A 22750-nucleotide genomic window follows, 5' to 3' on the forward strand; every position below is an offset into this window, starting at 1 on the left:
GAAGATTGAAAAGCTATGAGTATAGTGCTTCCAGAGACAACTGTGGCCCCAGAGTATACAGGTCACAGAGGTCATACTAGGGGGCTGTTACCTATAGCGGAAGAGGTCTCTGGACATGGAGGGTAACTTAGAAGGATCTACTGGCCTGGGTAAAAAGTGAGTGAATTTCTGGTGTCGTTTAGTCCTGTATCCCTCCCGGGGTGAGCCGTCTTTATTCAGGGCCACGTAATACTGTCTCTCCGAGTCCGAGTGTTTGTACAAGGTGGAGGCATAGGTGTTGTACCAGTTTTCTTCAAACTGCTCCCGGAAAACACATTCACGTGTGAGTTTCTTCTGTAAGGGTGAGAAAATAAAGCAAAGCCCATTATATGATTAGTTCTCCCATCCTAGCTTGCTGGTGGAGAAACTAAAATATTACTATTGATATTAGAATACTTCAATCCTATCTCCTGGTATTGCTGAGGCATCTTCTTTCCAAATAGCACAAAACAGTCCTGTCTGTATCACTTTCACTCTCTTTTGTGAGCCACGCAAAAATGTGTCAGGTGATATTTTTTCCGAAGGCAGGAGACTGGAAGCGATGGGCTCACCTGGCACTTTGAGCCTGAGAATTTCTGCTACAGCCTCCCAATGCCCCACTGGCACCCCTGAGTTTTCTCCCTACTTAGGGCTAATGATGTTCAAATCCATTGAGACTGCAGTCAACCATGTCAACTGACAGGCAAAGGCCTTGAATCTATATAAAGCTCCATGGGAGGCGAGCTGTGATCTCTCCCAATGAAGGGTCTCAGGCCTGTCAGTTGGAAAGCTCAGAAAAGATCTCCTTGAAAAGTTCCTCCAATCTGGCTACTTCAAGCTGGCAGCTCCTGGCTCTCTTGCCTCTGTCCCTTCTCACACTTGATCCAGCCACCATACTACTTGCTGGGGTTGCCGATACTGAGTGCTGGGGACAGGCCTATCTCTTAAGTGTCAGGGAAGAATGTGCTCTGATTTAGTGGGGTGCAGGCAGCCAGAAAGTATGCTCTGTGACTCAAAAGCCAAAGCCAGGAGTTGGTATCCCCTGAAAGGGTTAAGATCAGCAAAGTCACTCACCATTCCCCAGCTCTGGGCTGGCTTCCAGAATAGACAACATGTACTGCAGCCAACCCAGTCCTAGCTGGGGACTTAGGGCTATCACCAGACCCTGGAACCCTCACTCTTCATTTGTTTGTTTATTTCGTTTGGCCTTTGGGATTCAGCTGAAGCAATCTGGACATCAAGGACTGTGTTGTTAATTTCAGAATCCTCAATCTGAAGGCCAGCTCTCTCACTGCCTATTTTTGTGCCAGCCGGTTGGCTACTCCTCTGGGTACCCATCACAAATCAGATGTACTCCTCGGGAGGGTTAATTCCCCAAACCCTTACCATCTGCTGACAGACCTGTACAGCTTCCTATTATTATCAGATGAGCTGGCCCTCTAACAGAGAAGGCGAAAGCAAATGTACTATAGAAAAGCTTTTGTTTTGATGGGGGCTGGATGAGTTAAAGTGCTATGTAGCAAGTTCCTGGGCAGTCAAGAACTGACCAGAAGACACTAATCCTTTAAAGTTGACAAAAGTGCTTTCAAGTGCTAGATAAATGTTTTGCCTCACATTATCCAAACACTGGTGGTAATAGCTCCCAAGGACAAAAAAACCTTAAACTTACCGACCCATAGAGTTCTCCTCGCTCATTCATTCCTAAATACAGGCCAGAGTCCACTCCCCGGATGCTGATGAGCCCCACAGCCAGGCTGATAAACTCTAGAATTCCTAGAGCAAAAAAGTGAATGTCATTTCCTTCAATGATATCAAGCTAAGAGGAAACTGTTCAGGTGACATGAGCTACTAGTTCTTTATCCCCAACTGGAGGTCAGCCCCATGTGCCTTTGGTGAATTACTTGATGAAACCATCTTTTGCAGCAAGAACGGAACCTCAGAGAAGGCAGTGAGTCTCTCTGGGCCTCAGTTTGTCCATATCTAAAATGGGGGACACAATCTCTGCTTCTACTCAACACTCTTAGGCATATTATAAGAAAGAGACTGTGAGAAGGCTTTGGCTACAAAAGCTTGATAATTACAAGGTACTATTGCTGTTAAATACCACCATTTCAAGAAATGGGGGGGGGGGGGGCGAGCAGCTGTTGAAATGAAAGAATGTGGCCAGGTTTTTGTATCTTCCCAAAGTCACTTCCCTCCTCCCCAGAGCACACAACATTACCTTGCTGTCCTCTAGGCTGAACCTGTTTTGTACCCTCTTAGCTCCCATTGTACTTAAAGCCACATGAGGCTGTCAACTGCCTGTTGACAACTGACTCTAACAAAGGCCACACAGGCCACTCACTAAGTTTGTTCCTCCAGCCTATGGCAGCAAGCAAAACTTGGCCTGGTTAGAGCTTTCTCCTCAAAAGTACTCTTGGCTGGTGCAGCCTTAGGCTGATAAGCCTGTCATTCTCCCCTTCTCTCTTGAGGATTTTAAATTTATCTATGGCAAAGAGTTGGCAGGTGGTATTAGACTTGATACTGATTTGAGATGTTGCAACTTTAAGGGGAAAGGGAAGATATTCAGAAATGTCCCTCTAGCTGAAAAAGTTAGAGCTGAGGATTTGAAAACGTTTTCATTTACCCAGCAGCAGTAGGGGGAAAAAGGAAATCGACTACTAAGAGGGAAAAAAGGAACCAGAATTGAAATCCTGGTGATATTGAAAACTTCACAATTTTGTTCTAAGATAACACGTCTACTATATGAATACAGATGTAACGATCAACTAGATTTCTCTTTGATCTTCTCTAACCATGTTTTTCAACATACAGACCCAAACTTGATACAACTGATACACAGAGGCATCCAAAGGTATGAAATGAGCTCACATCTGGCTGTCTTTCTTATCCAAAAATGTAATTCTTAAGGGTAATAATATTCTATGTAATCTACACAGGGAGTGGGACTGATTCCTTAAAGATTGCTTTAAAAAATTAAGTGGTCAATTTTGAAATCAGTTTCAAAACTCCAGTGGGAAGTCTCCTGAAGAGCCCCAGTGACTTGGGCTGGGGGGTGGGTATTCAGGTATGGAAGCTTTTAGGGCACACTCGTACCTATTTGAAGAGTATAACGTTCTTCTGCTGCCATTGTATAGAACACTCAGAGCATGGCCTTTGGCCTCTAGCACTGACATCCTCCAAGTTTTATTCTCAGTCTTGTTGTTACTAACTCTTGTAGTAAAAATAAAAGAGTTTTGGGAAAGCAGACTGACACAAGAAGGTAGGAGGAGAAGGGAAAATACCTGGTGCCAAGTAGGGGTTAAGCAGATACTGATTTAGTGGACCAAAACCTTTAGTTACACTGCGCAGGGTTCTGATTTTGGTTCTGCCCTGTTTAACATTTTAATAAATGACTTATAAGAGGACATAGGGGGACTGTTTACCCTAGTTCCAGAAGATATACAGCTAAGAGGGTGACAATAAAAATCCAAAGAGATTTCAAGAGAATGGAAAAATGGGTTGACTCCAACAAAATAAGCTTTAATTAGAATAAATGTAAAGTCTTGCACTTTGGTCCCCAAACCAGTTATCCAAGATGTTGTGTGTTTGGGGTTTTGTAGGGGGGGGTGTGAGCCTCAAGTGCAGTATGAATTAATCATACTCCTTATTTCATGACCTATTATCATAATTGGTCTGCATAAGGCTTTTTTATTTATCGATTTCTTTCTTTTTATTTCCATACTCTGCTCCCACCTTTCTCCCCACTTCAGGCAACCATGTATATTTTCTTGAAAACATGGATTGTTCTTTTGTGTTTCCATGCAATTTTACTAAATGCAAGTCGGCCCATCTTTGGAATGGGGAGATTGTGGCTTAGCAAAACATATACAACAGTTTATGGAATCTGATTGAACAAGGTAACCTCAGTACGACTGATTCATGAGATTATTAAAAAGCTAATGTGAAGCTAGTCATGTAAAAATTAAAAGTTACTAAAAAGCTAATGTAAAAAAATAGAAAAAAAAGGAAAAAAACCTAATGTGATCTAAGGCTGTATTGATCTAGATCGAATAACTGGCATAAGGGAGGAGATTGCCCCAATCCGCTCTGCCTCAGATCACAATGAGAGAGAGTGCCATTTTTAGTTCTACTGTGTTTAAAGAGGGCTATGGAAAAACAGGAGGGTGTTCAAAGAAGAGTGGCCAGTATGGCCAGGGAATGAGAAGCCAGGTCATGATTCAGTTCTGGGTGCTAAACTTTGAGGGATACCAACCCACTGGAGCCTTCAGTTCTTTGCTTTGCTTAGGCAGCTTACTTCTGAGCTTTGAGTCTTAGTTCCCTCATCCTCCAACTGTCTCATGTCTCTGACCACCCTGAGCTCATTAAGTAGCAGAGGGCAGCTTGTGATCTCACCGTCCAAAACCTGGTGTGAGAACAAATCATGAAACCTAAGAGGTGTGGCCATTTGAGTCACCACAGTTTTTTTCCAACTCTCTGTTAACCCTGATGCCAAAGGACAGATCATACAGGAAGTCACTTGGGTTGAGTCCAGTAACAGGGGTCTCCAACAGCTGGAATCATCCCTGCCCAGCTGTCTTTGGGCATCATTTCCCTTTGCCAACTTTCCTATTAGATGGATTCAAACTGTGGGAACCCAGTGGCACGTGATGATGGAACAGATATTCCTAAACCTTCTCCTGAATTCCAGCCAGCATGAAGGGAGAGACAAAACAAGCCATTTTCACATTTCCCAACTACAGCTGGAGAGGGGTGTTAACGGCAAAATGTTGAAGCAAAATATTAAGTAGACAAAGTTTGTCCTCAGTACTTTCACCCACTTCAAAGCCCAGGACCTCCCTCTACTCTGCCTCATCTTGACCTGTCCACCTCAGGCTCTGGCCTGTGTTCAATAATTTCCAGACTCTTCTCTTCTTACACCTTTTGCCCCATGGCTTAAGTCAAAACAGATCTGTTCTGGGTCCCACTGCTTCAGAACCTAGCTAGATGACTGGCTAACATGTCATTTAATCTGGTTCCATAACTCACCCGAACACCCTCAACCATCCTTTCAGCCCTTCAGGGCCAAGACAGTGCTGTTTTGGCACTGTGCCAAATGTGAACCAGCTCACTCAAAAACCAAAGCAGCTGCATGAGCCTGTTCCATCCCACCTGGCAGGAGGCCTCTCCTCCAGTCTGGCTCCCAAGCTCCACTCTGCCAGCCCACAGGTGCCCCTCAGGAATGTCAGTATCCCTGTGAACCTCATGTAAAAGCCACCAGCCAGCCAGAGATTGAAATACTCCTGGCTACTGATTGCAGAATGGGGGGGTGGGGAGGGGGAGCGTAGGCTGTGCCAACAGGTTATTATTTGGAGTCGAGGCTGCTCTTGGGCTCAGCCTGACTCATTCTGAACACATGGATTCCAGGGTAATCCTTGGGGGCCCTGGTCTCCAATTACAACAAATAGCTATTTACTTTACATGGCCTTTGGAGACTACCTCCTCCCCCCAAGCAGAAATCTATAATATTTTATATCTTAAGTCTGGCCTACTTTACCCTGCTGGAATGTTGACTGCTAAAGCACTTATGGAATGTTAAAGTTTCGATTTATTGAATACCCTGGCTGATTAACTCAAATGTGGAGGGAGGAGAGAGTTAGCAAACTCAAACGCCACCTCTTTCTTTGCCAAAAGCTAAACTGAGAAAGAGTAAATGTGTGCTTGAAAATTGGCAGGGGACTTTACAAAGAGACAGCTTTGACCAGTTATCATTTCCTTTACAGGAAATACATGGAACTGCCAGGAAGCCGGGAAAGAAGAAAAGGGAAAAGGTGATGCAGAGGTGGTCTCAGTCAGAGAGAGAGAGAGAGAGAGAGAGAGTCTGTGTGTGTGCGTGCGCGCTTAAGGCAAAACCCAAAATGAAGCAGTCAGTTAAGCAGCAGTGAAAACACCCCTTCCTCCTGCCAGTTTTATTTCCTTTGGTTTCTCCTTAAACTTAACACCCTTAGCAGACCTCAGAGATGAAAAGATATCAAGATGTGTCCTTAGGGAGGTAATTAAAGACTACTTATCCCAAGAGCCTATTACTGATTTATATTGACCTTGTAGGTTACTGGGCTCAGCTTAGGCACAGAGTCAGACAAACACTTGGAGCTGCTGGGAGTCAAGCTCACAGTTTCTCCACCTCTGCCACCCCCACCTCACATTTCTCCATCATTTCAGGATTTTTCTTCTATATCTCAGGAATGAACTACCCCAATATCTTTAGGCTACTTCTGGGAGCTTTGGGGGGGAGGGGCTCTGAGGCCAGGGTGGGAGTCCCACTCTTTCTGAAGAAGAACAAAAGGGGACTGCAAAGTCACTAGTGATGGAAGGGAAAAGAGCTAGTTAACTCTCCCTCTCCCCTCACCCCACCCCAACTTATCACCCTTTTGAGGACCTGCTGCAAGTTTATACAGACACCTGTACCCCTCCATTACCCCCACCCCACACACAACCTACTGTACTCCAGCTCTCCAAGTGCATTTTTCCAAGATGACATAGACCTCATTAGGGTTCCTGCTTGCTCCCAGCAAGGAAGACCAGCCCTGGCCCTAAGCTGTTTGTTAGACTTAGGCTTGCCCAGTAACAGGCCTCTGCCTCCCCTCTAACAATCCACCCCAGGCTTTTTACGGTTCACTGGGATGCAGCTCTAGCAAGGCATGGGGAATAGGAGGATGGGGAAATTTGGGGGAAGTGAGGGAGGATAGGAAAAAGAAGGGAAGGGTTTCACGCCTGATGGTAGGCAAAGCCTCTCACTGGCTTAGGGACAGAAGGTGTCTTTGGCCCATAGAGTCCTTGGGAGGAAGTAGAGGGCACTGGGGGATGGGGGGACCCAAGGAAAGGTAGCTGTCACAGCACCTGAATAATAGTTTAGTAGAGCATAGGAAATTGAAAATAAAAATGGCCAAATTATTGAGGAGTGAACACATTTGCTTCGAAACCCAATGATCTCTGTCCCAGATCAAGGTTTATATTAATTGTGTTCTATATGTGAGACAGGCAGCTGTGCCCTTTGAACAATCTGCAGAGTGGCAGGCAGAGAAAATCCTGGATGGCCGTTGGGTGTTTTCTGCCCTGGGCCCAGGAGACACCTGTTCTGGGGGCTGGGAGTGGGCCCAGGACTGTTTCCTCACTGAGGCAAGGAGTCCAGAGGTAGCTCTGGGCAAAAGCTGCACCAGGGCTTGTGCCCTTACACAGTGGCCACCAGGAAAGGCTTTCCTAGTTTCTCTAACACCCAGCTCCCGCCGTGCTGTCTGGGTTGGCCCTCAACACGGACAGAGCAACACAGGCAGGCAGGTGCCGCAGGTGCCTCAGCTGCCGCGTCCCCGAAGGACAAAAGCGACTTGGGCGCGGGCCGTCCACACACCGTATCCACGGCCCACGAAAGCTCCAGCTTCAGGTAATCTGACGCGACAGCCCTGCTGCCTTTGAGGCTCAGCCTCACTCTGTAGCCACGGTCCCCGACCTCGTCGGCGGATGCTCCTACACCTCTCTCAGCTCCACCTGCTTTCCTCAGAAGCGTAGCGTCTAGGTCCCAGAACAATCCCCTAGCTCCCGGGGGAGGGAGGGTGGAGTGGGGAGAGGAGAGGCCGCACCTCGAGGCGCCCCCGCCTCCTCCCGAGAGCGTCTGAGGGTGCCAGGCTTAAGTCCGCACCGTCGCGGCCCGCCTGCCCCGCGTCCCCGGCGGCCTCCCGCCTCGACGGGCTCAGACGGCGCTGAGTGGGGCGGGGGGGGGGGCGGTCCCCGGGCCCCAAGCCGGAGCCTCGAAGCCGTCGGCTCCCCAGTGCGCCGTCTGCTTGCCTCCCGTCCCTCCCGGCCGCGTCCTCACCGAAGCGGCTGTGGTCGTGGCGGGTGCCGTGCACCGTGCCGTTGGGGAAGATCTCCAAGTGGAAGCCGGTGCGGCAGTAGAGCTGGCGGCGTCGCAGGATACCCTTCAAGTGGGCGAAGTCGGTGGGCGAGCCGCGCTGCAGCTTCCCCTCGATCTGGTCCAGGCGCTCGTTCAGGAAACCCGGGGAGTCAGCTAAAGGCACGTTCCCCAGAGACGAGGAGAAGCCGTGCAGATCCCAGTCCAAGGAGGCGAAGACCCCCCCCACCTCCGCCATGGCGGGGCACGCAGGACCGAGTTGGGGCGGCTGGGCGCGAACTGCCTCTCCCCACCGCGGGCGCGGGCGACTCGGCGGCGCTCGCTTGCTAGATCGCTCGCTCCGCGCTCTGCAGATCTGCAGTCTACGTCTGTTCGCGTCCAAGGAACTTCTCAGCGGCGGGGAGCGTGGGGCAGCGCGCTCCTGACCTTGCGCTCAGTCAAAGTGCCGCTTCCCCTCCGCATCCATTTCCCCAGGCCTCTCATAGCCGGTTTCGTCGAGCTATCAGATGCAAACGGCACTTTATATACATACCCACTCCCCTTACATTGACATATTGGATATTTAAATACAAGCCACACCTCAATGGCATCCCCCCGGAGATTGGTGTGTGGGTTCTTTTTTTTTTTTTCTTCCCCTCCTCGTATCCTTTTGGCTCTTTTTGGGAGAGGGGGGTGGAGTGGGAGAGAGCGAGCGAGCTTCACTCCCTATTATGAAAAAATGGCAGGAAAAAGCTACACATTGCAGTGAGGCATAACTGCTTTTGGCAGGTTTTTCTGAAACTGCTGATGAAATAACGGAGCCCAGTGCGTGGAGGCTGTTGGCGTCCACTGCCACTCAGGCCTGTTGCGTGGAGGTCTGCGTTGCGCGCAGCACCCACCTCCCACGAGGCCTCCCGCTGCTCGCCTTTGGAAAGTTGGCGTGAGACCGGGCTGGAGGGGTTCACGCGTTCGTGAGCCCCTCTTGTTCCTCTGCTGGTCGGAGGCTGCAGAAGGGGCGCCTGGCCAGGGCCAGTGACTCCCTGGTTTCTTTGTTCTGTTGCCCCCCAGTCCCACTCCCCACCTGTAGGCCCTCAGGGGCCTGAGGAAGTGAAGAATCCGGAAACGCATGCAGTTGCAAAATATGGGATTGGGGGTGTTGGCGATTGCTGCAGGCACCCAGGCGGGGGGCCTTAAGGGGTCTGGGAGGAGCGGGAAGCCCCACGGAGGGAAGAAGGCATTTTTTTTAAAAAGGGACGTTACAGCATAGGAAAAGGAGGGTGAAATGAGAAATATAAAGCGATCTTTTTGAAAAATGATCTCCTCTGGCTTTCTGGGCACGCTTTTACAAGGCTCTCGAGAGCAAGCTTGATGAGAGGCCACTGGAAGTCTGGTGGGGGTTTCCCCCCACCTCTTTTCTTGTTGGAAACAGGTGTTTCCTCGCTCTGTCCTGTGCCCTCCTCGGAGAGTCTCTATCAGGAAGAGCGACAGTTGGGGCAGGAACTGGAGGCAGCCAGGGCAACCGACAGCGTTGAAAAGACCTGGGGAGCAGGTGCCCGGCCTGCCCTGCGCCCAGCGCCCCTGCCCGGCACCTGAACCCTGGGGGCCCTCTCAGGGCCTGGCGCTCAGCGCCCTGCTCGCCTGTTAAACTGCGTTGTATGCAGTTTGCACCCGTGTGGGGGGACTGGCTGCCTTCCCCGGCTCCGGCTCCCGCAGGAGAAACTGAACAGAGCCAGCACCCCATCCCGGCCACTCCTTTGCAGCGCCTCCTGCTGGAGAACCCGTGTCTCGCGGCGAGTTGGAATTCAGGCTCCAGGAGAGGTGAAAACCGACTCAGTTCAATTCAGTTAGTGCAATTTGAGGTCCTGCTCTTCGGCTCCCTCGTGTACCCTGTGTTCACTCTCCAGAACTGTGGCAGTTCTTGGTTTGGAACATCGTGGCTTGGTTCTGGTGTGCCTCCCTAGCTCAGACAGACCCTCCAGAGCCAAGCACAAGGTCTGAAACGTGGTAGGTGCTCAGAAATCATCTTCTAATGTGCACCCAGTAGTGGGAAACACAGATGCAAATAATCTTGAACTGTGCAGGACACAGAAATGCAAAAGATGGCGTCTGTATTGGCGTATTTACGGATGAAATGGCAGGCTATCTGCGATTTGCTTTAAAATAATCTAGAGTGAGAAAGCCGAAGGGAAGGAGATTTAGATGAGATAATAATATTGTTCCTGTTACCAATTATTGAAGCTGGGCTGTGGATACATGGGTGTTCATTATATATTTCCTCTATTCTCTCTATAAACACATACATGTGAAATTTTCATAATAAAAGCTTTAAAAATGGGACTGACATAAAACAGGAAAGAAATCCTTTTTTCCTTCTTCATTCTTCCCTTCAAAGAGTTTGTGAATTTAGTGAGAAGGTGGGGCAGAAGTTAAGTATATAAATGACTCGAATACAAGGCAGTTTAAGGTGCGCAGTGCTGTGTGGAGTCAGAAAGCAGAGAGAAGGTTGATCTGGGGGTTTAGAGCAGGGTTCTGGACCAAAGTGATGGATGGGCCTTGAAGGGAAGATGGGAAAGATTTTGCAAATTCAGATGAGCCACTTCCAGGAAGGGGAAAACAGTAACAAAGCAAGTGAAACAATTTAATTGATAAAGACTAATTCTTGAGGCTTTTGATGAATGTCAAATGAGAATTATTTCATCAGTTGATGAAATAATAAATTAGTAATAATAATAAATTATAATTTTATTAATAAGTAACAATTTTATTAATAATAAATTGGATAAATAATTTAGATATTTAATTTATTTAAGTAATAAATTAGATAAATTTGTTGATGAAACTGCTTTGAGAATTACATGATGTGAAGGAGTTAGATGTGTCTATAATTATATAAATCACAGATTGATAATGGTCAAAGCCCATTTCTTCAACAGTCACTTCAGGGAATTTCTACATTCTTTGTCCCCCAATATTCCCAAAGCCACCAATCGCAGTTGCAGATCTGGAGTCCTACCTATTAAAATGTCAGAGATATAAGCATTCCATTGCCCTTCTGGGGTTCGTTTGAGATTAAGCTGACTGATAATTCTGTTTTAAGTAATGTTTCCATGATGTATACCAATTGAAAGAGCACTTTCATGAAAGTTACTTAATTTTCACAATCTTGTGGAATAGGAGGTACCATTATCCTTATTTTAGAGGTGAAGCTAAGTGACTAGCACAGAATCATATAGCTAATAAGGAGCTGGGTCATCATTTAATCTCAGATCCACGGGAGGCAATTTACTCTCAATTTTTGGGCCTTGGAATTATGCAAAGATTGGCATATGAAGGACAGTGAGTTTTCAGAATATTTTTGTTTACGGAATATCCTCAGCAGGACACAACTTCAGGGCAGTGTTGTGCTGGATGTATGGGATGAGAAGAAAATGAATAAAAAAAGAAGCAACCCTCTCTGGATTCAGGATGTCACTCATAAAGTGTAAATATCTCTTCACAGTGGTATTGCAAAGATGAAATAAAATAACTGAGGAAAGTGCCCAGCATTCTGTCTGGCACATGGAAGATAACTCAACACATTCGAGGTTCCGTCCTCCTTTCCCAATATCTCACAGGGTTAATGTGAAATATTAAGCAACCTATGTGAAAAGGACATGGAAGAGGACATGGAAAAACAAAACTCCGTAAGAAAAATGGGAGTTCTGACTCAGGCTATAAGTGACTAAAGGCTGAGGGCAGCCTGCTGGGATCTGTTCCTTGAGGAAGGATATGGAGAAGCTAATACTGCTTATGCTCACCTCCCCCTCCCCCTGCCCCAACACACACCTCAGAGAGAGGAAAAGATGTCTGGAATTGTTGCTCTGCCCAGTTCTTCATTTTCCTGACAGCTTATAAATGTTTTTTCCTTCCTAACACATTTTCCCTGGTAAGGGGCAGCGGGAGCTGTACTTCTTGGCAAATCCAGCAGGGGGCGCAGTTAACTCCACCAATTGCTCCTGTTTATTTAGTACTTAACTTTGGGTTAAGCATTGCCCTGGGTGCTTTATGTGCATTATCTCCCTAAACCTTATCACAACTCTAAGGGATAGCTCTTTGTGTTTTGTTTTGTTTTTAGTTTTTTGGCTGCACCATGTGACTTGAGGGATCTTAGTTTCACAAGGGATTGAACCCTGGCCCTTGGCAGTGAAAGTATGGAGTCCTAACCACTGGACTGCCAGGGAATTCTCCTCTAAGGAATAGTTTTATTCCCATTTTACAGACGAGACAATTGAGACCCAGAGGTATTCAATTACTAGTAGCAGAGGTAGGACCTCTGATCTTTTTTTTTTTTTAGAACTTTTATTGAGATATAATTGACATACAATAAACTGCATATATTTAAAGTGTACAATTTGATACTTTTTTCTTATTAGTAATGTATATATGGCAATCCCAAATCTCCCAATTCATCCCACTCCAACCCCCCACGCCCGACCTCTGATCTTGAGATAAATCTTTGATCTTAAGTTCGGACCTAACCACAACGCTACACTGTCTCAATCTATTTACTTCAAAAAGAATTTGTATTTCTCCTTTGTCTTTTGTTCCTGTCTCCCCTCTCCTGCCTTCCTTGTAGGCAGCAGTATAATGTAGTGGTTGCACATTCCATATCTGGTGTCAGACCACCTGGGTTCAAATCCCAGCTTAAAGCCATACTGAGTGTCAGAGCCTCAGTTTCCTCTTCTGTACGATGCAGTTGGTGATGGTCCTCACAACCTCATAGAGGTGCTGTGAGGTTTAAGTGAAATAATATGCAGAATATACTTCAAACTGTGCCTGGCACATATTAAGTGGTCATAGTTCTTAATATTATTTACATCCTATCTGGCCCCAGTCATATTTCCTCCCCAGGTTCCCTCAAACTATGCTCATTTTTTCCTAAGGGAGGAATGAACTGGATGAGAATACTGGCCGAGTCACCCCAAAGCAATCAATTCCAATCCTATTACTCTTTCTGTGTGATATTGGGCCTGTCTTGTTCTCTCTGGGCTTTAGAAGGCCTGTCTCAGAAATGGGGTGACCAAACTGTCACCTCTGTGTGGGCAAGCAGGTAGTGAGGGAGTAGAGGTCTGAGAAAAACAGGAAATTGCTCATTTGTAGAATTCCATTTATTGAGCATCCTAAGTACTAGGCATTATCTGATTGCCTTACATTTAAATCACATCACACCCCCACAATGTAGATGTTGTTATCATTCCGATTTTTAATAGATGACAAAACTGAGGGCTTGAGAGGTTAAGTAACTTACTTAAGGTCACACAGTTTGTATATGGAGGGGCTGAAATTCAGACCTGGAAAGTAGCTCCAGACACCATGCTGTTGGTCACTACACTACTCTGAAAAGCACTGGGGCCTGTTCAAAAGAGAAAGTATTATAACACGACACAGTCCTCTTCTGGACAAGGAAAACCCAGGTTAAAAGAGCAGTCCTCCCACCCCCCCAGATGATTTGTAGCTAGAGTCTGAGAAATCTGCAAAAAGTCAAACTACCTTCCAATCTCCCCACCCCCAACTCTAGGGCCCAGAGAGGAAAGGCAATCTCTTTGGTTAGAATGAGCCCCCATCTTACCTTTCTGATCAGTCTCCTGCAGTGACAGTAAGCCACAAGTCTCCTTTGTTTCTGCTGTCATTCTTCTCTGGGCCTACCTGTGATGGGGGTGGGTAATGGACCATTTATTCTGGCTGTAACTTGCCATTAGTCGGTAGGTGATGACATCTTTGTGAAATGATCTGTTAGTTCTCTGAGAGGAATGGGACACTGTGGAATGTGGCTCTAACCCTGGCAATCTGGGTCACTTCTCAACCTGGTGTATATGACTCTGAATGTGGGTACAATGGTGGCTGTGTGTGTCTAGGGCTGGGTGTTGGGGGAGAAGTATGGACAGAGGGTATGATTGTATTTGTTTTCCCAATACAAATGTGTGCTTATGTTTGTGTTTGTGACAGGATGCACAAGAGTTTGCATATGTCTGTGTAACAGCAAGAGTTGTGGGTTTAAGGTGTGAATAAGTGGATGTAAGTATGTGAATCTACAGGCAGCTCCTGCTAATTTGCACGAAGAATATACATGATGGTTGTAAAGCTGAGTTCATCTGAATCTAAAGTCACTTCCTCTTTTTTTTTTTTTTTTCAACTGGAGATGATTATTTTAGTACCACAGCCTGAGGGTACATTCACCTTAGGAAAGCCAGTTGGGGGACTCATCTGAGGCCAGTTTCCTTGAAGCCTTGTTGAGGTGGCCTTATAGCATCTCTTTCTTACGTAAACCAAGAAATAAAGCAGAGCCCTAAGATCAGCTCTTTGCTTCCTGGCTATGGCCTCTGATTAGCAGGACCTCCTGCCTGCTTTGCCTCTTTCTCCCTAAAGCTATGGGCTTCATCTTGTTTCTGTGAGGGATTTGAATCTCATCAGTTACACTCTGATTTCTGGGAAATGCAGCATTATTCACTGCATTTGAAGATTTAGAAAGGGACTAACAGTTCTGGCCATGCTCTCAGAGCTGCTGGTGCCACAAGCACAGGTTATAGAACCCTTGGCAAATAAAAAAAATGTTGAAGGGTACAAAGGGTGGAACAGAGTTAGCAAGGAAGTGAAGTTCATAGTCACATCACCTGAGCTAGTCACTAGGAAGAAATGTACATTCTGAGGGGGTGGATTGTGGTCCTAGCCCTTGCTCAACTCACCGTCTGGGGCTTTGGCTAGATTATTTCTCATCCGTGGGCCTCATTTTTCCTGTGAAAAGAAGGAGCTGGACTAGATCAGTCTTCTCAAACTTACTTATTTCGTAACTGAAGTAACCTTAATGACAGAGGAGGGGGAAGATGAAATCCCCAGCATGGGTAAAGGAGAGGGGTGGATGGGGTAATCCAGAGCAGCCTACTGCAAGGTCAAAGTGTCCTTGAGGTTTCATGTTTTATCCTAAAAATGTGTTCAAAATTTGCATTCCCTTCCATGATATATCCATATTTGTTTTGATATAGAAATGTTTTAAATTTCTTATACTCAAGTAAAATTGATACTCTAAGAACATGCCATGTTTATCCTGTGACTTTGTGGACCCCCTTGGCACACTGCCATGGACCCCCAGGGGTATGCATACCCCAGTTTAAAAGTTTGGGACTAAATGATTAAGATTCTTTTCGGCTCTAACACTCTGGTTCAGTGACCTGGGAATACCTATGGTGTCTTTGGTAACTGCTCCCCAGGATGCTGGAGGGTTTTTTTTTTGGTTTGTTTGTTTTTTAATGGCTCCATCTGAGCACTCCATTTTCTAACCAGTTATGCAAAAATAATGGAAACCTCTGATTTTGTTTCTAGAACAAGCGTCTCCAGTGTGTCTTTGCTGAGCCCCAAGTAAAGTCTCAGGCTTATGCTAAGTTGTCCTGGGGATTCTTATGGCACTACTGTGGAGCTTAATCTAGCTTCCATGAAGCAGTTAAGAGTTTGGTGAGTTAAGTACTAAACTGTGTTGTGTAGATTTTCAGTGCAGAAGGAGGTTGAGAAGTAGAACATAGATGTGCTTCTTGGAGGAGGTGATAGGATGATAGTTCAGATACATGAAATAGAGGAAGAGGGGCAATCCAGCTGAGTGGAGGGTGAGAGTAAAGGTCTGGAGGCTGTCAGGATCATGGCCTGCTTAGGCCTGGGCCAGAGTCTTGCTCAGTGGCAGGAGGCACAGAAAGCTGAAATGGGGTCTTTCTCCCCCTGGGCATGAATTATTAGCTACTTGTCAGTTCACTGTCTTTTTTTTTTTAAAGGACATTTTAACTAGGTCTGACCCCCTCTCCTGCGGGAAGTAAGAAATTCCTGGAGCAAAGCAAAACAACCTTCCAAAAGGGATATGGGGAGAGAGTGGAGGATAAAAAAATATCTAAATGACCTCATATACTGTCATCCAATCTAATCTGTGATTAGATGTATGTTTATTTTGTAAGCCATTAGATTTCTGTTCTTTGGGGTGCATGCTATTTCCTCTGGTTTTCTTTTAGTCGTAAAAATTCACTTCAAGGGAGTCCAGGTAGTACCTGCACAGCGCATATGGTTCAGGGCAGCCTAGGGTGCAGGGGAGCTCCCAGCCCCTGTCTGCACCACCTCAGGGCAGAATGTGAGGGCCAGAGTGAAGGAACCTGCCTAGGACCTGCTGGTGGCTGGGGATGGTGATGCCAGCACTGCCTCAGAACTTAAGGAGAAACACACCCAAGGGGAGCAGAGTTGGTGGCAAGGGGAGATTTCAACAATAGGCCCAGGTAGAAAGACGCTGTAGGCCAGTGGTCACAGGACCAGGGAGCCAGTCAGCAAGCAGTTACAGGTGGCCCTGCAAGGGGCAGAGCCAGCATCCTGGAAGCCTGGTGGCAGGCTTCAGATAAGGATCTAGGGAGCTAGCTGGTGTCAAGGAAGTGCAGTTACAAGTGGCAGGGACACATTACCAATAGGTTAGAAATCCAGAAAAAGTAAAAGTATTAACATGACTAACAGAAATAAGGAGGTAAAGGAAGAGAAAATAAGCAGAAATGAATAAGTGCTGATTTTTTAACTACTCTATTGAGGCATGATTGACAAACAAAAATCTGTACATATTTAAATATATACAACTTGATATATTTCGGGATAAATATATACCCATGAAACCATCACTACAATCTATGCAATAAACCTATCCATCACCTGCAAAAATGTCTTCCTACCCTCTTGATTTTTTTTATTATTGCTATTATTTTTGTCATAAGAACACTTAAAATAAGATCTACCCTGTTAACAAAATTTTAAGTATACAATATAGTATTATTAACCATAGGTGCTACCCTGTGGAGTAACTCTCTGGGACTTATTCATCCAGCATAACTGAGTGTGGATTCCTTAATCCTTCCTACCAGGGAGCTGATTTATAATATCTAAAATTGAAATGTATAAATTTTAAAATTCCAAAGGACTCCAGTTACCAGAAAGGACCCAGTTTGGGTAGGCATTGCAGGGATTGGCAAGAAAGTCCCCTCTCGCCTCAGTGTTGGAAGAATTTGGAGACCTAGGGAAACTACAGGGCCTCAGATATAGAGGAAATAAGACAGAAGCCCAATCGCAGGAACTGGATATAAGCCAAGGACCTGTACATAAGGGAAGGGACAAAAGCCCTGTTACTGGAACTGAAATTATGAGATCAGAGCAGGGCCAGATGCCACTCACTTGAGCCTCAGCTGATAAAGTATGGATGGAGATATCTTTTATTTCCCCTCGATTCACGACAGAATGAATCCCAGAGTCCAGATTTTGTAGAGATGGGGGAAAAAACCTACCAGTAGGGGTTAGGTGGCCTTAGAAGGGCCATGGAGTTGGACAGGTCATCACAGTGCCACCCAGACAAGCTCCCATAGCCATAGTACTGCTCAAAATCTCTGCTGCAGGATCCAGAGGCATATGTTTCCTCATCGCCCCCTGACCCTGTCCCCCTTGAAACCACCCCAAGAATGGAGCACCAAATTGTCATTTCAGGATGTTAACTTCACTGGTTCTTTTTTTTTTTTTTTTACATTTTTTTTATTGAGATACAGTTAACATACAATAAACTGTATATATTTAGAGTGTACAATTTGATATGCCAATCTCCCAATTCATTTCCCCCCAACCCTCCCTGCTTTCCCCACTTGGTGTCTGTATGTTTGTTCTCTACATCTGTGTCTCTATTTCTGCCTTGCAAACTGGTTGATTTGTAACATTTTTCTATACTCCACATATATGTGTTAATATACGGTATTTGTTTTTCTCTTTCTGACTCACTTCACTCTGTATGACGGTCTCCAAGTCCATCCATGTCTCTAGAAATGTCCCAGTTTCATTCCTTTTTACAGCTGAGTAATATTCCATTGTATATATGTACCACATCTTCTTTATCCGTTCATCTGTTGATGGACATTTAGGTTGCTTCCATGTCCCGGCTGGCTATTGTAAATAGTGCTGCAATGAACATTGGAGTGCATGTGTCTTTTTGAATTATGGTGTTCTCTGGGTATATGCCCAGCAGTGGGATTGCTGGGTCATAAGGTAACTCTATTTTTAGTTTTGCAAGGAACTTCCATACTGTTCTCCACAGTGGCTGTATCAATTTACATTCACACCAACAGTGCAAGAGCGTTCCCTTTTCTCCACACCCTCTCCAGCATTTACTGTTTGTCGATTTTCTGATGATGCCCATTCTGACCGGTGTGAGGTGATACCTCATTGTCGTTTTGATTTGCATTTCTCTAATAATTAGTGATGTTGAGCAGCTTTTCATGTGCCTCTTGGCCATCCGTATGTCTTCTTTGGAGAAATGCCTATTCAGGTCTTCTGCCCATTTTTTGATTGGGTTGTTTGTTTTTTTGATATGGAGCTGGATGAACTGTTTATATGTTTTGGAGATTAATGCTTTGTCTGTTGATTCATTTGCAAATATTTTCTCCCATCCTGAGGGTTGTCTTTTCGTCTTGCTTGTAGTTTCCTGTGCTGTGCAGAAGCTTTGAAGTTTCATTAGGTCCCACTTATTTATTTTTGTTTTTATTTCCATTAGTATAGGGGGTGGATCAAAAAAGATCTTGCTGTGATTTACGTTGAAGAGTGTTCTTCCTATGTTTTCCTCTAGGAGTTTTATAGTGTCTGGCCTTCCATTGAGGTCTTTAATCCATTTTGAGTTTATTTTTGTGTATGGTGTTAGGGAGTGTTCTAATCTCATTCTTTTACATGTAGCTGTCCAGTTTTCCCAGCACCATTTATTGAAGAGGCTGTCTTTTCTCCATTGTATATCCTTGGCTCCTTTGTCATAGATTAGTTGACCATAGTTTATCTCTGGGCTTTCTATTCTGTTCCATTGATATATATTTCTGTTTTTGTGCCAGTACCATACTGTCTTGATCACTGTAGCCTTGTAGTATAGCCTGAAGTCAGGAAACCTGATTCCACCAACTCCATCTTTCCTTCTCAAGATTGCTTTGGCTATTTGGGGTCTTTTGCGTTTCTATACAAATTGTAAAATTTCTTGTTCTAGTTCTGTGAAAAATGCCATTGGTAATTTGATGGGAATTGCATTGAATCTGTAAATTGCTTTGGGAAATATAGTCATTTTCACAATGTTGATTCTTCCAATCCAGAAACATGGTATGTCCCTCCATCTGTTTGTATCGTCTTTGATTTCTTTCATTAGTGTCTTATAGCTTTCTGAGTACAGGTCTTTTACCTCCTTGGTTAGGTTTATTCCTAGGTATTTTATTCTTTTTGTTGCAATGGTGAATGGGATTTTTTTCTTAATTTCTCTTTCTGATCTTTCGCTGTTAGTGTATAGAAATGCAAGAGATTTCTGTGTGTTAATTTTGTACCCTGCAACTTTACCAAATTCATTGATTAGCTCGAGTAGTTTTCTGGTGGCATCTTTAGGATTTTCTATGTATAATATCATGTCATCTACAAACAGTGACAGTTTTACTTCTTTTCCAATTTGGATTCCTTTTATTTCTTTTTCTTCTCTAATTGCTGTGGCAAGGACTTCCAAAACTATGTTGAATAGTAGTGGCGAGAGTGGACATCCTTGTCTTGTTCCTGATCTTAGAGGGGATGCTTGCAGTTTTTCACCATTGAGAATGATGTTTGCTGTGGGTTTGTCATATATGGCCTTTATTATGTTGAGGTAGGTTCCCTCTATGCCCACCTTCTGGAGAGTTTTTAATCATAAATGGGTGTTGAATTTTGTCAAAAGCTTTTTCTGCATCTATTGAGATGATCATGTGGTTTTTATCCTTCAATTTGTTAATATGGTGTATCACATTGATTGATTTGCATATATTGAAGAATCCTTGCATTCCAGGGGTAAACCCCACTTGATCATGGTGGATGATCCTTTTAAAGTGTTGTTGGATTCTGTTTGCTAGTATTTTGTTGAGGATTTTTGCATCTAAATTCATCAGTGATATTGGTCTGTAGTTTTCTTTTTTTGTAGTATCTTTGTCTGGTTTTGGTATCAGGGTGATGGTGGCCTCATAAAATGAGTTTGGGAGTGTTCCTTCCTCTGCAATGTTTTGGAAGAGTTTGAGAAGCATGGGTGTTAGCTCTTCTCTAAATGTTTGATGAAATTCCCCTGTGAATTCATCTGGTCCTGGACTTTTGTTTGTTGGGAGATTTTTCATCACAGTTTCAATTTCATTACTTGTGATTGGTCTGTTCATATTTTCTATGTCTTCCTGATTCAGTCTTGAAAGGTTATACCTTTCTAAGAATCTGTCCATTTCATCCAGGTTGTCCATTTTATTGGCATATAGTTGCTTGTAGTAGTCTCTTATGGTGCTTTTTATTTCTGCGGTGTCCGTTATAACTTCTCCTGTTTCATTTCTAATTTTATTGTTTTGAGTCCTCTCCCTCTTTTTCTTGATGAGTCTTGCTGGAGATATCTTTTATTTCCCCCTGATTCAGGACAGAATGAATCCCAGAGTCCAGGTTTTGTAGAGATTGGGGGAAAACCTACCAGTAGGGGTTCGGTGGCCTTAGAAGGGCCATAGAGTTGGACAGGTCATCACAGTGCCACCCAGACAAGCTCCCATAGCCATAGTACTGCTCAAAATCTCTGCTGCAGAATCCAGAGGCATATGTTTCCTCATCACCCCCTGCCCCTGTCCCCCTTGAAAACCACCCCAAGAATGGATCACCAAATTGTCATTTCAGGGTGTTAACCTCACTGGTTCTTGACTGTCTGGACCTCCTCAAACCCAGGCCTTTCTTGATTAGCATTTCAGGCCCACAGTGGAGGATGAGGTCACCCTGATGTGAGATGAAATGACAGTATCATGACTTGGCTGGCCATAAAACAACTGCTTTTGAAGCTAAATTTTGTAATCTCATAGTTTACCCAAGGGGTTGTGTAATTCAAAGCAATGACCACGAAGCTGTTTGTAAAATTCTGACTTTCTTCTCAACCAAGTGTGGATTAGGAGATGGTTATGGTGGTGTGGGGGATGGAAGAGCTGAAAGCTGGGGGAGGCAAGCAAGGCCCAGATTGTTCAAGGGTGAGACCAACACTCATGGTTTTTCTTAATGTGACAGGGGTCTCTTCTGCAGATATAGAAAGCTTTGTCTTTTCAAGTGCCTTAAAGATTTCCAAAGCAGAGGGTGCTTAACCTACTGACCGCAACCTGGAAAAAAATAGTAGGAGAGGAAGAGAAAATCCCAGCAGGAATTGCTCAGCCTCCTAAACCATAACTGGGGCCAGCTGGCTGCTTGCATGGGGCAGGATGTCTTGCCCTCCAGGAAGGGTTTGGGACTGGGCTATCCTGGGGGCTGAAAATTAGATACACATGATAATTGATGAGTCTTGGGCTCTCTCTGAGTCTGAGAGTGAATTTGTGGAAGGTGTGAAATATCAGGCAAAGCATTGATAAGCAGTGGAGTGTACTGAATGTAGAATCAGAGAGATCTGAGTTTGATTCCTGGTTCTATCACTGTGGCTTTAGGCAAGGCAGTGAGTCCTCCCCAATTCTGTCACTTGCTGTAAAATTGAAACAACTGAAGCTATGTCTTAGGTGATTTCAAGACTAATATATGAAAATATATATTTTTCTGAAGGTCTCACAGTAGGTTAGTAACACTGTTATACTGGGTTATATATGCCAGGGACCCTGGGGTTCTACGTTATTAGGTCTTTTGATTAATTTTTATTTCCATGATCACTCACTATAGTGAAGTTTTTGAGAGACAGGTTGACTTTTCAGCAACAGAGGACTGTTTTATGAATGCATACTTCTTCCTTGTTTGACTATTTCTCCTTCTATCCACCCATTATCTTTTCAAATGATGAGACGCAGTATGGTGTGGAGCAGAGTCAGACAAATGGGGCTTGAACCTCAACTGTGTCACTTACAGGCCATAGAACCCCAGATAAGTCATGTTAATGTCTCTGAATTCACTTTCCTTGAAGGATTTTTTTTTAAGAAGCAAAAGAGATACTGTGTGCAACATGCTTGACACAAATATACAGAGAAGTTTTTATTCTATCAATCATTGTTCAGAGATTTTAGTTTTTTAAAGATGTCTGTGTTGGCTAAGGCTGTGAAAAGCTTATTGATACTCCATGATTTCAAGCATTTGAAATGTTGATTTTTCAAGAAGATCCACTTTGAGAAATTATGCTACAGAAAGGTCCTTCCCAATGAATTTGCAGACTCACAAATTGCAGATCTCCTCACATGACATCTAGATACCTTGGTTGCTCACATGATGAAGACTACTGTTTGCTACTGAGTTCAGTATCTTCCCTTCAGAATTTTTGTGGCTCTTGGATTTTTCAGAACTTTATGGATATCCTACCATAAGGGCTCCTTCTCTGTATTTTTAAGGTCCTGTGGTGAACCGACCTAAACAAATTTGGTCCTGTACAACTATTAGGTTTTGTGAATAGGTCTCGGTAGTCACCAATAGTTGGAAGAAGGTGAAGGGTTTAGCTACCTCCCCACAACCTTGCTGCCAGTTTAGAATAAAAGCAAGTTTCACACCAAAATCTGCCACACATATAAACATTTATTAACAAGCAAATACAAAACAGTCATAAAACCTGTTCTAGAAGCTCAAAGATATTTCAGATCTCTGTCCTTTTTGATTCTTCTTGCATGAAAGGTTCACCTGAGACAAATGTGATAATATTCCAGCCACAGATTCAATTAACCATTTATTGGGGTCAGGGGACCAAGAAATATCTGGAAACAGCAGCAGGACCCAGAACCCTTTAGGAATCAGGTCAAGAGTACCCTCCTTAAAAAGTAGACTACTAGATTTTAATACACTGTTCAAGTAAAATGTTCTAGTCTGTCCACATATTTTGAA

At 44.6% G+C, this 22750-nt stretch overlaps 1 protein-coding gene across 1 annotated transcript; it reads right to left on the bottom strand.

Moving 5' to 3' along the window:
• FGF16 (fibroblast growth factor 16) lies at nucleotides 1–8353 on the bottom strand. The gene is made up of 3 exons (XM_057719044.1): nucleotides 7868–8353; nucleotides 1688–1791; nucleotides 1–333 (listed from the first exon to the last, which is right to left on the bottom strand). Exons 1-3 carry the CDS (start codon nucleotides 8139–8141, stop codon nucleotides 88–90), a joined length of 624 nt encoding a protein of 207 aa, XP_057575027.1. The 5' UTR covers nucleotides 8142–8353; the 3' UTR covers nucleotides 1–87.
• Between the last annotated feature and the right edge of the window lie 14397 nt (nucleotides 8354–22750).

This window comes from Hippopotamus amphibius, chromosome X (genome assembly GCF_030028045.1).
Source record: "Hippopotamus amphibius kiboko isolate mHipAmp2 chromosome X, mHipAmp2.hap2, whole genome shotgun sequence".
NCBI classification, from domain to species: domain Eukaryota; kingdom Metazoa; phylum Chordata; class Mammalia; order Artiodactyla; family Hippopotamidae; genus Hippopotamus; species Hippopotamus amphibius.